General features: G+C 38.6%; 1 protein-coding gene across 1 annotated transcript in view; it reads right to left on the reverse strand.

Moving 5' to 3' along the window:
- LOC149284703 (uncharacterized) overlaps window positions 1-13,376 on the reverse strand; it is a 60,755-nt gene extending 47,379 nt beyond the window's left edge. Inside the window, exons 1-2 of the mRNA XM_089496322.1 lie at window positions 13,256-13,376; window positions 11,611-12,782 (exon numbers count right to left, since the gene is read on the reverse strand). Of these exons, the coding sequence (XP_089352448.1) occupies window positions 11,611-12,782; window positions 13,256-13,376 (1,293 nt within the window). The remainder of the gene's footprint in view (window positions 1-11,610; window positions 12,783-13,255) is intronic.
- Window positions 13,377-18,836: the final 5,460 nt, after the last annotated feature.

The following is an 18,836-nucleotide window of genomic DNA, read 5'->3' on the forward strand; positions in this document are numbered from 1 at the left end:
TTTATGATTACTGTTAGGCAGTGAATGTAGTTCCCTTTTGTACTCTTCGTAACCATATGTTCTCTGGTTGTTGGGTGGTCTTATTACAGGCTTGAAAATTTCAGCTGCTCAGAAATCTAAGCGGTGGAGAAGACCAAGGAAACAGCTAAGGTACCATCAAATTATTACATGAATTAGGTTGTTCACAAATACTCTCGCTATGGAGACAGTCCCAATTTTTTGGGGGGGGGGGTGGGGCAGGGGCAACGGAAAAACTGATGGATTAAGTATGTTACAAACTGGCCTGTCACCAAGACTTCCAGTGAAATAGTTGCCGTTCGGCTGCCAGACTGGACTTGACATTGATAACTGCCTTCATCAGAAGGGACAACATTATGGATTTGTAGCAAAATTATTCCAGATTTTAGATTCGCCACTGAGAAATTTGTTCTATTTCGATATTTCTGTGCAATTGATTCTGTCAACACTTTCTCCTGGCTTTATAGAAGCAGAGGCAATTTAGGGGAAGATTTGTAAATTCGTATCTCCATATGTTCAGTGCTGATCACAGGGTAGAAGTGGAAAGTCAGCTCAGCAACCGAACCAACAGTAACGATGACTGGCGATTTCAAATAAACTACATCAAGTGTTTCTGCGGGTATAAGATAAAAAATGGTCAGTGTCATGCAGTTTGCTACTTATACTTTTTCTAGGTAGAAAAGCTAGAGAATTAAGAAATGTATAGGATAGGCACATGGCTTCTAAATCCAAGACGAGACAAAATAATGATTCTTTACATGAGTGATGTGATTTTCCATGTAAATACTTGATTACCTGACAATATCTGCTGGGCGAAAGGAAAGAGGAACAGTAGGATCAGAACATGTAGCACCTTTGCAGAAAGCCTTCAAGGAAGAAGAAAAACATGAATCACAATTCAGAAGTAGTTTAAAGAATATCCGTAATGTTGTTACAGTGTCTCAAGGGCACAGAAAACCCATTGTTATATTTGGCTATCCTTGACTACATGGTTTTATCATAACAAAATACATATATATATATATATATATATTTCATTCAGCGCATTGTATTTGGCTTCCCAGACCCATTATTTCAGTGGAGCAAGGCCATTTTACTTGGAAACACTGGTTTGCTCTCTTAGGGGCTGCACCCATTAGTCCGGATGTTGATCCTCCATATAGGATCCTACCGTATAAGTGAATACCTAGGGCACTGAGCTGAAACGGGGTATTAACATAAGGGTCTTTCTATGTTGGCAAGGAAGTGCATGCAGAAAGAGACACCCAAAGTGTTTCCTTAGCTCCAATACTTCATCTAGCGTATAGATAATATGCCAGGTTATGGAAGAGAGGAAAATTAACAGTGTTTCCCATACAAGTGGACATGGAGACCCAGTGGACTATAGGGGTAAAATGTTTTAATGTGACTCTTCCTATGAGTTAGACGTTAACTATTTAGATAGGGACAGGAGAATTTGGGCATTACCTATTTCCTCTCCTGTTTCTCCCCTTATGGAACAAGTAATTGTGCCAGTTATTGAGTATAGGGTAGTAGTATATGCACCTCCGCCACAAATCCATCTTGTCAAACTCAACACTTAAATCTTGAGAGCCTTCTAACAGGATGGGCATTTGGACATGTTTTTAGACAGCACCTGAGAAAGTAACGTTAAAAAGGGTATTATTTTTTTAAAAAAATATTTGTATTACATTTTACAACAAAGACAAATCAAAAAGAACAATATGCAGCGAACAGAGTAGGACCCCACACATACGTCCCCTAGGGAATGCCAAAAAATGCAGCCTCACGACTTATCTGGTAGTCCTGGATATTTAGGCACACTGGGAAAACTTGAATACGCTTCCAAAATACCTGTATAGGTGGACAGATCCAAAAATTGTGAAATAAGTCTGCGGCATTTAGGACACGAATCAGTAGAAATCAGGCCTATCAAAAATGTTCAGCTGCATCTCTTGGTAAGTGCTAGCTGGGATTAGTTTACAAACAGTAAACTAATTGGAGGCAGGGAAATGCATTAACCACGCAGTTACACCCTTAGGTGTGTAATTACAGAAAGCCCTGTAAACAAATCGAGTGGATAGATGACCTGACCACATTATCCTCAACGAAGTTACCACAAGCAGTCTCTAAGAAACAACTCAAAAGAGACTGCCACAGCCCTCAGACTCTTCCGATGGTTCCACTGACCTAAAACCACGAGCCACCGTGGATGGCCGGGGATTATAATTTAAGCCAGGGGAGAGCTTGACCGGGTCCACACCCGGAAGTCCAGGGTATTATCTCTTAATTTATTATTTTATGTACATGCATTAAAAATGAGTCATAGATTGTCAAATTAAAGTTTTTTTTACCAAGCATTCTGTATTTAATAGCTAGCTAGAAAGCACAAAAAACACAGAGAGGATGTGGAGTGGTCACCCTATTTCACCTTCTCCAGGAGAAGACTCGCTTTTCAACTCGTCTTAGTTTTTCTGGTAAAAACAAGATGCAAGGCTCGCCTTTCCTTTTTCCAACCAGAAGCGCATTAACAAACGATCCATTTGAATATTAACAAAGATTCAAGTTGGTCTTGACATTAGTTTAACGGTAAAGTTCAGCCGAGTTTGCAAAAGTTAAAAGTAAAAAATTCACTTTCATTCTTGCAGGAAATTGACCATAAAAGGAAAATGTTTAGGTCAACAGGAATCATTTCGAAGGTTTTCAAGCTCCACACTTATTTTATTATTATTATTATTATTATTATTATTATTATTATTATTATTGATCTCTGGAGACCATAGATGTTGGAAACATGCAAGGAAGGGAAAGTTATGAAAACAGAGAGAAAGGGGGAGAGATAAAGAGAAAGAAAGAGAATAGGAAACAGATCACGCTAGAAAGGGGTAGACAAAGGGGGGACTGAGAGGGCCATAACTTAGCTGACACACGCACAACGACATGTTCCAAGACACAGCTATTTAAAGCAAAAAACATTTTCATACCGACTGCTATATCGAGCTACAAAGTGCTGTCATTTTAAGAGCAGTTTGCCAGCTGCATGCGCTATATATAGTCTGCATGCCAGAAATTAATCCTTTTTGACAGCTCAGGCCCTAATGCAGAATGTAAGACAGGATCGCTAAACTTCACATACTTCACCAGCTTCACATACTGGCGTGCAATGGAGTTTGGGAGTAACCAGCTAAGTACCATACTTGCCAACTGCCCTGGATATCTGTGCATGGCTGTAAGTCGCTCAGAGATGCCTGTAGACTCTGAAGTATGTAGGGTTACCACCTCGGTCATGAATAACAACTTTACGTGCTGCTAAGGGATAGTATATAAGGTTCTTTGGAATGAATAAACTGCTTAAATTCAAGCGGTTTACAGAACTTATGAATTTACAACTTACTTCTGGAAGGACTTCACAGGGTTAAATGCCATTGAAACACCATTGGTTGATTTCCTAGGCCGGGGCGTGGCTTACAGTAAACGAAAGAGTAAGTAAGTGTGTGACATTGTAACGTTCTTCACTATTGTGCTATGACGATATACTGGGACACGAGGTATGTGTTTGCTTGTAATGCTGTAACAGTGTTAATAACAATAATCAGGAAAAGGATTTCTTTGCATATTGTGTATTTACATGTGTTAAAAAGGGGTTAAATGATACATTTCCTCCCCCTGCATGCTGGAAAACACCATGTGCAGATTATGCTTATGTCCAGATAGGTGTGGTCTCAGCTTTAGGATAAAGTTCTGGTTAAAGAAATAATAATAATTATAATAATAATAGTAATGTTACTTTATAACCTGTTGAAAAATATTTATGCAACTATTTTTTTTTTTTAAATGGTTATATATTTTAATATTTAATTTAAAAATATTTAATTCAGAAACACATTTCATGCTATTTATAAACACGTTATTGTAACTTTTAGGGCTGTAGAACCCTGTGATACCCTCACACCCAGCAAACATTCTGAGCTCCTAGAAAAGAGGAACGGGAATTTGGCCCTCCTTATTCTTTTCAGTCCCAGGGGTTTCTCATACCTCAAGTCTCATTTTGCCATTTTAACCATTTGTAGGTTTAATTAGGATTCCCCTTCCCCCCCCCCGTGTTTGATGTACCCACACAACTTAAACATTCTCTCTTGCAGAACCAATAGGCCTTTTATTTGAAACCATAGACAAGCAATAATTATTAATTGTAAGTGCTAGTATTTATAAAAAAAAAACAATTTTTGATGTTCTACAGGGCCACATCCATCCCTTACATAGAACCCTATACGGTAGTGTTTTTAATACTTATGGCTTAAGGAGTTTTTGTTTTTTTCTTTTGTGATCGTTTTAAAGGTATTTCTAATGAAGATATCTTAAGTCTTATTGTAGTGTGTTTTTGGCTTCTTCACTTAAGGTTCTCTCTCGCACACCATGTCTTGCTGATACTGTTTTTCTCTTCTTTGCCTCAGACGACATTGTCGGGTAAGTAAGTTTTGTATGTGTAGTCTATGTCTATGTGATTAGACTAAAGCATTTTCTGAACCATGAGACCTAAGTCAAGCAGCACTGAATCTGGAGATTTGCTCACAAGGACTTATTGTATATGAGCATTAATGTGTATGTGAGCATGAATGTCACGTATGTGTTAGTGAGTATGTGTATTTGATAGCATGTGTATGTGTGTTAGCATGTGTAAATTTGTGTAAGTGTGTTTACATATATGTTGCAAGGGACAAAGAAGGAACAAAGTTGTTTGGGGGCAATCATAGTACGTACCAGAGTGTTTGGGGGTTAGGATGGCACTGATAAGCTGCTTGGGGCAAAAGTGGTACTATGAGGGCAATTTTCACACCAGGGCCCTATGGTTTCTAGTTATGCCCCTGGCCTCACGATTGAAGGAACAAGTTGCAGGCTGGGCTGGGGCCACAAGCTTCAGGCTACAGGTATGTGGTCCATCGGTTAAGCATAAGGGACTAGAAGGCACTAGGTAGGGATCCAGGCTTACATGTAGCCTGCTGGAAGGAAGTGTGTAAGTGGACAGCACCAACAGGTAAAACAATTAGTTTCTTGTTTTGAAATCATCTACTTTTTCACCATCTTAAGAATACAGCTGTCACCAAATGGGGACAAAAACATTACTTAATCAAAACGAATAAATATGTGATTACTGAGAACAGGAAGTTGAGATGGCTGCTCCCATGGTGCACATGTTACCACCACATAAGCATATTTTTTGTGCTCTGTGTCTAGTTTAGTGTCGGTGGAAAGTCTATTTTACTATATTTCATTACCCGTCACCCTCAGTCCAGATTCAAATGAATTTCATTGTGTTTGATATTCAGAGACTCCAACCTAATATTTACTCATGTTTTCCATCTTATTTCAGTTTTGGGCACTGACCCTATAATCCGAATTAATGATTATTTAATTGAATGTGAGTCTGAAGGGTGGTCTCCTGAGCCTAACATTACGTGGGAGGACAGCAAAGGAAAAACATTGACCTCCTTATCTGAACAAAAGATCAAAAATTCATCAGGACTTTTAACAGTGAAGTCTTCAGTGGCAGTCCTATCAAATGTCTCCATTTCCTGTAGCATCAAAAATAATGAGAGCAATAGCGAAAAAAGTCCAAGAATCCTCATCTCGGGTTAGTGGACCATACAGGATAACTACAATGAGTTCAGAAAGTTTTAGTAAAGTCTGGCATTTTATACAGATATTTTTTAATTGATGTATTTTATTTGATCGATGGTGTGATGTGGTCACCAACCAAGGCAGCCACTGGTTCCTATAAATTCTTGATTATTATACGTTCTATGTATTCTCATACATTCTTTCTCTCAATACCTTTTTGTAGCAAACATACAGATTGACATTTCAAGACCTCAGAAGACCTGTCTTCCCAAGTAATGTTGTGATCTTTAAGGTCTCTAAGAAGGCAAGTCTTAGGTTTTGAAAGCATATGTAACCATATACCCCACTCTCTATATGGTGACACACTAAATCATACCACTCACTTTTCAGGATTGGAACACCATTGTGGGGGATCATGATAGATATGGGCCCAGATGTGTAGTTAGAAGCCAGACTACGGTAGGACCACTCAGTGACCTTTCCCATTTGGCCATCTCACGTGTCAGAGGATCTCCCCAACTCTCCCATGTTACCCAGTACCACCATAGGTGGGGCAGCTCTGCGTGGCCATGAAAAACCACAATATAAAAAGGAATTGCTCCCAATATATTTGTTCCTCTTCTCTTAGATAATCTATACAAGCTTCTAGACAGCTGTTGGAAATATTGTCTGCCAACCGTTTGCGTGGAGATTTTAGTTCCACTTGCGCTCATCTATATTTTATGTTGTGTACAGAATAACAGAACGAAAAGAAGATATGGTGAGTTTGAATCTAATGATTATGATAATGACTGTACAGCATTGCTGTGAGATGGTGGGATGGGTGACTCGTACAATATATTATGAAAAGCTTGTGTGCACACACACCATGCACGTGCCTTTACATGTTACTAAATGGTGGGGAACATGGGTAAATGTGGCCTCTGTTGCTGATACTTCTCATCTCCATGGAACCCATATCCCTAGAACCCATCCTTGCTTGTCTTCCCTGTCAGCTCCATATGTAAAATTATTTTTCCATTTTCCAATCTTGATTATATTTACTATGCTCACAGACATGTGTGTGTATATATATATATATATATATAATATATATTATATTCTGTTGGACTGGTGTACCTTAGTTTACTTGTCCAGAATCTGCCTAGTTTTGGAAAAATCTAATCAAAATAATTAATATCTGTATGATATGTATCTTTGTTTTCATTTTAGGAAAGTATCAATGCATATTAGGTAACTCTTTGGATAATTTAATGTACGTTACAAACTATATGTCAACATACCTGGGAACTCTCCGTGTTTGACCAGGAGTCTCCAGGGGAAGCCCTGTTTTCTCAGGTCAGTCTATTCTTTTTCTAAGTAAGTGGGCTTGGTTTGGCCACGCCCATTCCCCACCCACCACAGGCTAGCCCCACCCCTTCATAAGCCATTTCTCCAGTAGGAGGAGAGCTCCTGGACACCTACCTTGGGAAGTCTCCAGCTATGGTCATTCGTTATTACTGGGTGTTCACTTTCAAGCAGACTTCGAAACAGATCTAAAAAAATCCCTTCTCACCCTAAAAATGATAAAACTCCCAATACATTTCATATGCTGTTTATTAGGGGCAGGTGGAGAGGGGGCTGGGTTTACAGTCAGACAATAATTTAAAGGGACATCTCGTGTAAACTGATATTTGTTGAAATATGATCACATCTAATTGTCATTTTTACTTTTTTTCAGAAAACCTTGCTATTGAATGTAGTGAGTATATAAGTGTATAAACTGAGGTTTTAGAATTGTATATTTTGTGTCTTTATTTTTAGAAAAATAGAAATCCATATTAAGGAAGTCATAGGACATTGGGTCAAATTTTACCATATATGGTTAAATACAATTTATGTAAAATAAGCCATCATCTGCATACCAAGGCTTATTTCTAAAATGTAATCTCTAGCATTCTCCTTTTTTTACATTGAAGGTTATATCACACAAAAATAAGGCAGAAACCTCTAGGAAGCCTTTTCAGCTTAAATGGCAACAACCTATCACAGCCACGTTTAGCATTACGTGACAACTAAGCATTTTCTGAAAAATGATATTACATCATTTTTAGGAAGGATTTGGGCATTTGGTAGTATGAGAATTATATGTAGACTTTAGAATGTAGAATTTTTTATAAAAATAAACCTCTCACAATGAACCTGCTATGTAATAATTATTTTTCTCTCTTGTTTTAGGAACATATCGAAGCAGTTCAAGTAAGTAATTTTCCGGCATGTTGCATTGTAAATACAAGCTTAATTTAAATGTATCCCAGTCTCAGGGTTCTTGTATAGATTCCCAATCTGTACCAACGTACAACCACGTGGACGCCATCTTGGAGTGTCCCTACAATGCAATCAAAATGATGGATTATTTATTTAAAAAGTGCCTAGATATCCTAAAAACTCTCCTAAAGACCACAGAATGAGAACAAATTAGACATTTTCACGAAATTCACATATAATATAAATGTATAAACTGTGTATATAAGGTCCATCATGCATTCATCTTATTTTATTTTATTTGTTTGTTTCTTCAGAATGCCTTCAAGACATGTTGGTTAAGCCTTACAATATAATGACATAGAAAAATACTGAAACCCATGTACATACCCCACAACCCGCTTACTGAGATATATCTGAATGAATGCACAGAAGACAATAGCAATCATTTTATAGTAATTCTAGTAAAAGTATATAGGTTGACCCTTTCTATTTAGCAGTTAATTTAGTGAGGTTTTTTTTAACCTACATATTCTTCACAGAAAAGGTTCAAGAGAAATCAAGTAAGTGTTGCAATAGAAAATATGGGGTGAAATAGATTGGAGTTTTCTTGAAGAGTAATTCTTTAGTATGGCCAGATGGAGCTTTGATAAGGCTATATCCATCGTCTTAGTTTTTAAGTGGCTTCTCCTCTAGACCTATCAGTAAGAAAGCTGATCAACAGATGTAATCCTGAAGAAGATAAAGTTAAACAAGGTATAGAACTGTGAGGGTCACCAAAATTGGCTGTCTATCAGCGCTTCATGGCCAAAGTCAATTGCAGTAGCTCCATGTCATGACTATATGTATATTATAGGGTAGACCGTCCCCTTTAATTCTTCCATTAGGTACCCAGTCGATAGGGCAATAGAACCACTATGTATTAGTAGTAAGGCAAATAGCACTCCTAAGTGAAGCATGACATAGGTGCTAAGTGTGGGTTTTCCACATACCCCAATCCATAGAAAATAACATATATTCTACAATACCAAGGGGGGGTCTCAATGATACCACCATAGGAGGCAATATTTTGATATTTTATCCTGAAGCTTGAATGTTATTGCTTGAAAATTTCTTAAGGGAGCCACTATTGACCTCTAAGTATGGTTGGTTGGGCTGTGGTGGTGACTTTCCCTTTGCTTTACCTAGAATGTATGTTCAAAGTTCTTACAACTCATCTCCTAAATTAGACTGGGAAGGTTGGTTTAATCACTTTTACATTTGAGTCATATGTTAACTTCTGGTTCTTCTGCCCTTCTTAGAACATCTTTTTCTAAAATGTGTTCATTTCTTTTGTATTTCAGAAAACATTTCAGAAGACACAGGTAAGGACGACAATGTATGGCATATGCATTCTTAGTGAAATGAAATACAAAGTCCAACATTGCTTATGCTGAACGTCATACCTGAGAACTTTCTAAAAGATAGAAAAAATAAAGATAGAAAAAAAAGGTATTCTAAATAAGTCACTAGTTAGCAAGCAGGGATTTATTCTGTGGTATACCATTGACTAGATATAATAGAAGACCGTGAAGGTGGCAGCTCAAGACTATACAGCCTCAGAAATCTACTTGCAGGGATGTAGGGTGGCAAATGGAAGATATTTTGGGGGAAAAAAAAACTTGGCCTCGACTCCTTCAAAGGATAACACAGAATGTAGATCCTTAGTGCTAATTTTAATATTTTCCTCCCCAGATGTTATTATGTCTAAAAGCTAATAGAGGTAAGTCATTGTTCCTTCACAGTGGGTAGCATTGGGCACGTGGGGTTTTCTTTAGACAGGATACGTAGAAAAATCTGCCTACGTAAAACAAGTGCAGCATGCTGATGACAGAAGTGTTGGTGGGTAGGTTATGACATCACATGATGACAAAAGGTACCCAATTTTTTAAGCATCACTGAAGTACAGGAACGTGTTGGAAGGAGGAAGGGTGGGTGGGGCTTCATTTATCGATGAAATTAAATTATTTAAATACACTTTGGTTGTCTTTAACAGAAAGAACTTGCTAACTAGAATAAAGAAAATGTTTATGATTTAGCCAAATTGGGACACCGGTGTTGGGGTGTGGCTATGGGCGGAGAGTAGGCGGGACTGGATGTGGAAGTAGGGATGGCCGGAGGTGGGGTCACTTGCCCACTTTTTCTGTAAAGCCACAAAATCAGGACAGTGGGGCAGCAACATTGGGCAGCAAGGTACTTGGGATGCATGTTTAATATTTTGGGTTTTCCATTTTCTTCTTCAGTAATTCTGATCCGAGACCCAAACAAAGTTCTTTTCAGGATCAATGACAATGTGACGAGATATATACAATGCACTGGAAATGCTAACGTATCTTCACCGAACAATCAAGACTCTCGGTCTGTCAATAGTATATATGCTTACATACATAACAAGGAATTCAAACAAGAAATTTTCATGGCAGAGATCCAGTCATCCTCTAACCTGTTAGGGACTGGTGTGTGCACAAAATCCAATGAAGACAGAAGACAACCGACAAGCAACAATCAATATGACATCATCTGTGCCATAAAATTTCAAGAACATAGTGTTATTGATTTTGGTAATCAACCCTGCACCCTAAGAATGTATTTGGATTGTAGTTTAAGTACCTTGACGATTGTCAGGATGGACAACCTGGAATATGTTAGCAAGCCTTTCAATGTTTGCGATAACAAGATACTGTTTGTTTCTGAAGAGTTTTAACAAAATATGGTTCTTCCTACTCAGAGCGCTCAAGAAAATAACTGACATCATATTGAAAAAGATACAAAAATGAATCATGGTTTTAAGCGTGAGAAGTGTGATCAGAGACAATAGGGAATGTGACAATTCCCCCTTTAAAGTGGTGCTAACATACACACTTGCATACTAACATTTATTCGCTTGTTTGTTACATCCTCTTTTTGTATAGTGGTTAACGATATTTGCGTAGTTATTTATTTATTTATTTTTTACATATTAACAGATATTCATGGTCTTTCGGTTGTCGTTTGCAAGGATTTGTAGCAAGGATTTGTAGCAAACAAAACAGAGTGACATGTTCACGGTCATGCCAAGTTTTACCCAAGTCAAACAGTATAGATCCGGGTAGCAGCGGAGTTTGTCAGCGCATGTCGCACAGATGTCCACCGACATCCAGAGAGGAGGATCCAAGTCCCCTGCAGCACTGTGGGGCATCTTAGTTTTGTAGTCAGACCTCTTTTTGAGGTCCGATTATTTTTCTGAGCATTTGGAAATCAGATCCTTCATGAAATCAGGCTTTTTGACCATTATAAAATAGCAAGAACACAACTTTTAGTTTACACTCCTCTTTCTTTAATAATTTAGACAAGAGTCTGCTTTTCAGAAATTTTAATATATTTTTTATTTTTGGTAACAGAAAGAATAACGTTTCTTTTTATTATTAAAACAAGTTTAACTTTCCCATTTTTTTTTTTTTTATATTCGACGTGTAACAAAAATAAATAAATTGGGACATTGCAACAGTGGATCCCAACTCTGGTCTTCATACCTTCCCGACAGTACAGTCTAAGGTAGCCTAACAAAATCCTTGGCTATGGACAAATGTACTGTAGAGAAACTATCCTCTTCTTCAGTGTTCTCCTTCCCAAAAACGTCAATAATAACGTAATTTGTGAATTCAGTGGTTGTGCAGTTTTAGTCTAGAGGGATAATCACTTAGGCGGAACAAGTCCTTCTTCTGCATGAGCCCTCAGATGTCTAACAAGCTGTTGTCTTTGAGCATAGGCCCTTTCACATTCGGTGCAAGCATATGGCTTCTCACCCGTATGAGTCCTCCTGTGGCAAACCAAATGAGAGCTATGGTTAAATTTCCTGTTGCAATCAGGGCACGAGAAGGGCCTTTCACCTGTGTGGATCCGTCGATGAGTTACAAGATGCGAATGGTGGTTGAATGTTTTCCGGCAAACTGTACAGGCATATGGCTTTTCTCCAGTGTGGACCCTCTGGTGTATGATCAGCGAAGAGCTTTGGCTGAAACTTTTCCCACATTCTGAACATTTATATGGTTTTTCACCAGTGTGGGTTCTCTGGTGGACAATAAGGTATGTGCTGATTGTAAAGCATTTTCCACATTCTAAACATTCAAAAGGTTTGGTTCCAGAGTGGATCCTCTGGTGCTTCAATAATGTTGAGCTATCAGAGAAGCATTTCTCACAGTCCTCACAAGAAAAAGGCTTCTTCACCGCATGACACCGCTTGTGTCGGAGAAGATGGAATTTTTGTGAAAAGCATTTCCCACATTCAGAGCATTCATGAAGTGACTTTTCCGTATGCTTTCTTTGGTGTTTAACCAAATATGATTTCTTAATGTACGTTTTTCCACATTCAGAACACGTAAGATCTTCTTTTGTTTTCAAAAAAGTTTCCTTTGGAACACTTTGGCTTCTCACACTTAATTTAATTTTTTTGATTCGACACTTATTTTTTTTCCGAATGCGCCGCCGAGACCCATACTCTGGTTCCGAATTGCAGCTCTCGCTACTTTCAAAATACTTGAGATGTTCCTCAAATTTCCTGTGCTCTAGATCATACGTATTACTAGAGGTTGATATCTCTTTTGTTTTTCGCAGATTATACGCACAGCCCGTATCAAACTCTAGTTTGGAGTTGCAGCTATCACCGCTCTGTGAAGATCTAAAGTATTGATCTATGTCGAAGTTCTCTAGATCAGTCTTCTTGTTGGAAGCCATCATCCGTTTAGGCTTCCGAACATTATATATACGGATGGAAGTAAAAGGTCCCACATCATACCCCAGGAGATTCTTCAGCACGTGGTTTTTAGTCTCTTCGTCTAGGTTACAGTTTTCTACCGGAGAACTATATTTCTTCTCCATCCACCCTGGTGGAAGAAATATAGAATTTAAAATCTATCTACAGCTACAAGAACTGTAGAATCATTGTTTTTGTCACCAGACAGCCTTCTTTCTATCAGGCTAACTTTTAAGGTGCATCACCAAATTCTACTTTTTTTAAGGCAAGTATACTAAATAAACATACAAGGAGCATAAACAAGTAATTTATTGGTCCATCCATCCACCAAAAGAGGAGCAACAGAGAACCCCCGAAATGCGCTTTGCTCTTATCTTGGGGTTTTTTTCTCCTCTTTTGGGGGATGCCATATATATATATATATATATATATATATATATATATATATATATATATATTCTGTGTTGATTGAAGGATGGACCCATAAATAACATAATCCTGCAAAAGCTACTTTTCTCCGAGTGTTTCCTTCGACAAGGAGTTCACGCCAACCATCTTGAAGTGGCAAATGGATATTCTACAAATGGTGGAGCAATATCTTACCCAGGGACACCAGAGTCTGGTAAATATCCATCATCACATCCTTGTACAGGGCCTTTTGCGCATCATCTAAATACTTCCACTCTTCTTCTGAGAAATACACTGCAACGTCCTCGAACTTCATCTCCCTCTATAAAACAAAGCTCTGCGTTAATCAACTCCATGACATGAGGGTCAGAGGCTTAGGTGTAATGTAAGGAAGTTTGACTTTACTGAGGGGCTGGTAGATAAGTGGAACAGCCTTCCATCAGAAGTGATAGAGGCTAATACAGTAAGGGAATTAAAACATGCATGGGATAGGCATAAGGCTATCCTGAATCTAAGGCGAGACCATGGACTGATTAAGAGTCTTGCACTAGGGAAAACGGTCGATTAGAAGGGCCGAGCTGGCCCTTTATAATGCACGGACACTTCAATGAAGAGGGTTTTAAGAGCTTTCCAATATTACTCATGCATTATACAGGGCCAGCTCAGACCATCTTATATGGTGGCTGCCCTTAATAACGCATATTGCTATCAGGAAGTTGAGATACTACATTCTCCTGCAAACTCCCTTGTTAGTAAATAATCCCCAAAGACAAAAACAGGCTTTGTCTTAGTCTGTCAGTTTTAGTTTTGTCAGACCCTTTAAATTTATATATTGTATTAAGCGCTACGTACATTGTTGGCACTATATAAATAAAAGATTTATTATTAGCCATATGCCATGCATGTTTCCATCTGGATATTACCTCTACCACTTCTGCTGGGAGGCTATTTCACTTATCTACCACTCTTTAAGTAAAATAAAAAGCAGTCCAAGCGACACAAAATATGTATGCACAAATCACAATATTTTAAAAAAAAAATTATTTTTCCTTATATTTTTCAAAGAAAAAGGCATAATTTGTCAGTTCTCTACAATTACAAATTGTAAATAATATATATACTTTCCTTTAGCATAAATTACCATTTTTATCTTTATCCGTCTTTTAAATATCAACCAAAAATCACAAAAAAACAAAAATTTTTCTACAAGTCTAAAAATCCAGTGAAAATTCACAAAATAAAGCCGTCATGGCCTAGCACTTTAAAAATAAGAAATCTGTGTACGTTTTGCAAAAATCTGCATAATCAATTCCATTATTTAAAAATTAATTTAATAGGTACCGAAAAAAAATAAAATTAAAATGCTGCTGAGAATAAACCAATATTTGTTGATATTATCTTGAATTAAAAAATTATTATTGGTACTATTATTTATTTTTATTTATATAGCGTCAACAATTTCGGCAGCGCTTCTTACAGTCCCTACATTCAAAGAGTCTGAAAAAACAAAAACTGACGGACTACGACAAACCGATACATTAGGTACAGAGGGCTCGGCTTGCAAGCTCACGATCTAGTAGTTTATTTACATTGTAATCACTTAAAGGAAACATAACAACAGACCTCTAAAAATACAAAGGTCTATAAGTTTCAATAAGGCATTTTAAACATAAACATATTATTTTTAACCAATAGCATTCAGGACATCGGTACAATAATAACGGCTCCTACCTTGTGTATTATAGCTTCGTAATCATCAATGAATGATCTTCAGATCCGAAACCACTGAAGAGATTTGCTTTGAGACCGGAGCTATTTAATCTGGGATTTGGACAGGGAATCCTGGAATTTGTAGTCTCCATCCCCCTTTCACTTAATATGGGTTTGAAGCCACCTAAACTACAACTCCCAGAATGCCACACTGCTCTCATTGTAAACAGGGGGGAGGGTTTAAAAGGAGGCTTGGTTTGCATGTAACCTTTTGCATTTTGCTTCCGGGTTTCTGTTTATTTGGTGTTGCAAAAATGTTGCGTCAAAATGTTTTCTTAACTAATCTAATGCTTCATGTGAAAACAAACATATATTATGCATCTTCTTAATCTTGGGATTTGGCATGTTCCTTAGGTTCTTTAATCTCTGGGCTCTGCAGTAGTTACCGTGGTAACCCCAAAGAAGGAATGCAGTATGCATTACTTATGTGTAGATAGCTTTTGGATCTCTTGGCCACGTCCCTTAAATAAAACATATGTTATTATCGATTTTTGCGGAGAATAGTACTGTCAAAAATATTTAAGACGAGTACGTGTATGCCTTTTTTTTATTGAGCTTGCCACATAGCTGGTTTTAAGGGGTAGACAGGGCCAGGTTGGGCACGAGGTGGCCCTGGCACTTTAAGGCCAGCAGCCGACTGAAGCCGTGGGTGCAGCGACGGATGGATACTCGAGAACGCATGCTTAGTTTTTATGGTCACGTCCAGCGGCTGGCCACACGCTGCAGAAGCCAATTTGACTCTGGAGCGTTTTCCTGGTGGGCCACATGGCCAATCTGGGCCTGTCCAGAGACAGAGATTGTGAAACAAATTACTGAATTCTGTTCAGCCTGATTCAAAATGAGTTGGTTTCCAGGAGTCTCTGGACGATATCTGATCAGTCTGTTATCCGAGGTCATACAGTTTTGTTGGTCAACCCTTGGCCAAGATGATCACCTAGTCTCTCAAATCAAGTTTCAGTACTTTGCCAGGAGGCCATGTTGATGCTGTTATTGAGGTCTAAAAAAAATCTATTTCATGACCCAGTGGTCCGTTTGGTGGAGATCAGAAGATCTCCCCAACTGGCCCATGATCCCCACTGCCTGCTCGGAGGGGCAGGGACCAAAAATCGATACTGTCTCATGGAAAAACGGGATACTTGGGAGATATGGGAACTATAATCTAATCCTTACGTCAGCGGTATAAGGAGTACTCGTCATTTGAAAGGAAACCATTCGTAGTATAACTAATATATTGCTTTATGAGGTCTTGAAAATCTATTCATCTCACCCAGGAATGCACATTATTTAAATACAGATCATAATAAGCACATAAGGAACAGTAAATCAAGCATTCTAGGGGTTAAAATATGTGACGGATCCTTGGATGAAAAGTGAAAAAACATAAAAGATGTGAGCAGAAGACCATCGACAAATTGAGTAGAAATTAAAAGGACACTTTCTTACACCAGATCTCAACATCTAAGTTGAACAGTTAGCCTTTTGTGTACCCAGTTAGAGCAAAACTGATTGGTATTTCTGCATTTATTGGCTTCTGTTTCTTCCCGGAAGATAGAGAGTATGCTAGGAGTTGTAGTTCACATCAGCCAAATGGAATGCTTGCCCATAAGGCATAAGACTACAATTCCCAGAAGCCTTTGCACTGCACAGCCTTCTCCAGTAGCCAATCGGTTCCAAAGGTCCCTTTCTACCCCTTCATTCCCTATGAATTCCCCTCCTCCTGTATTCAGAGGTCTGAAGATCCCTAAATGTGTTGATGAGCAGCGTAAATTAATAGAGCAGGTAAGGCAGGGGTTTGGGTTGAGATTTGCAGCAGATTGATAACAAGGCGTATGAATGAGAATTGATGACAGATGCATTGCAAAAAACAGCTGTGAAAGACGACGGAATGCAGCAGGCAGAATAAAGACGTCTAAGCATACCTCCCAACATTTTTTGGGAGGTATGCTTTTTTTTTTTTTTAAACGCTCTCGCGGAATTCATCGATACAATTGCACTTTACAATGCCGCGCTTGCATCGCTACTTAAAACACGCTACATTTTTGTCAGCACAGTCATGCATATTAAAAATAAAGAACACATCGAATTCCGATGAGGCTCAGACAGACAGATGTTAGCTGTGAATTACAATTCCAATGATGCTCAGTCAGCCAGGCGTCCACATCACTAGGCATCATGGTAGTTTAAATTCACAACTAACACCTGTCATATCATCTGCATGTGAACCACAGACATACTGCTTCCATGATGCTGGCTGAGCATCATGGTTAGTGCAGTCAACATTAAAGCTGAAAATGCTAGCTGTGAGCTACAATTCCTATGATTCTCAGCCTGGCAGGTGTCCACCATAATGCTGACTGAGTATCATTGGAAGAGTAGTCAACAACAGCAGATATTTTTTTTAATTAAAAAAAAAAGGCTAATGTTAGCCTCCCTCCCAGGACCCTTACACACTGCCTTTACACACACCTGCCCATAAATACACATATACACATACACTGCCTTTACACACACCTGCCCATAAACACACAGACATACACACTGCCCTTACACACCTGTCCATACACACACATACGCTGCCCTTACAGTTGGGGGCATGGTCTAAGGGATGGTGGGGATCGCTGCAAAACCAGGTGGGAGGTAGTAGATCAGGCACTGAAACAGCACAGTGAATGCATTTGATATAGAATGATGATATTCATTTGTGTAGCAGCAATGACTTCCATATTGTCACAGAAACACAAGAAAAGAAAACACACACCACTCGCGTAAATTAATAAGTAATACTTTCCCTAATTAGGCAGCAGCACCCAAATAAGCGTATCCTCCAACACTTAATGATCTATACAATTCTTCAAAATGGGGCGCACATCCACATAGAGGAAAAAAGATTTTTGAAAAAAATATAGTGTGACTCTGTATGCAAATAAGGCTTAGCAATACTGCAAGTAAGTAGTGCACTCACATTTCCAAGGACATAAATGCGCTCATCATAAAATATTCTTTAATTCTTTGTGGCTAAAAAATATAAAAACACAGCAGCAATGGCACAGTATCATTTGGTCATGTGGATAAGGTAAAATATTGCACTTACAACAGACGAAATGTACAAAAGCGTGCACAAGGTAATCAGCTTTTAAACCAGGCACAGGAAAGTCCACCGTCCAGCAGCAGTCTGGAACCACTCTGGATTTGTTGAGTTATAAGGAACGTGGTCTATGTTAGATTTTCGGGCAAGCTTCAAAGGAAAATCCTGATTCATCTCCTGAGGAAGCCGGTTGTCCGGTGAAACGCGTTGAGAGAGAGGGATATATTGTGAAAGTTCTTGCTGCTGGACGGTGGACTTTCCTGTGCCTGGTTTAAAAGCTGATTACCTTGTGCACGCTTTTGTACATTTCGTCTGTTGTAAGTGCAATATTTTACCTTATCCACATGACCAAGTGATACTGTGCCATTGCTGCTGTGTTTTTATATTTTTTAGCCACAAAGAATTAAAGAATATTTTATGATGAGCGCATTTATGTCCTTGGAAATGTGAGTGCACTACTTACTTGCAGTATTGCTAAGCCTTATTTGCATACAGAGTCACACTATATTTTTTTCAAAAATCTTTTTTCCCCTATGTGGATGTGCGCCCCATTTGGAAGAATTATATTGTCACAGACACTGGTGTCCGGATACAGATACTTTGTCTAACCCTGCACCTGAAGGAAAGGTTGGAGAGACACAAAGAAGAATAGGAAATAAGAACAGGCATGGAGAAAAGTTAGATGGGGAAAAATGGAGAGATAATAGTGTGTAGGACTGCAGTGGTCAGAAAGGCTAGGATGACTGGCTTGGTGGGAGGAGGGCTGGCCAGGAAGGCTATGGGAATGGGATCACAGCCATTGAGTGGTTTCAGAGGAGCAGAGAACAGTATAGAAGGTAAACTGGAAACAAAATAATAAAATGTTACTAATTCTTATATTTATGCAACAAACAGGACAAATGTTGATTATGACATCTCCGT

Source organism: Sceloporus occidentalis, unplaced genomic scaffold (genome assembly GCF_023333645.1).
Source record: "Sceloporus occidentalis isolate IW3139 unplaced genomic scaffold, rSceOcc1.0.p SCAF_89, whole genome shotgun sequence".
Taxonomy (NCBI): domain Eukaryota; kingdom Metazoa; phylum Chordata; class Lepidosauria; order Squamata; family Phrynosomatidae; genus Sceloporus; species Sceloporus occidentalis.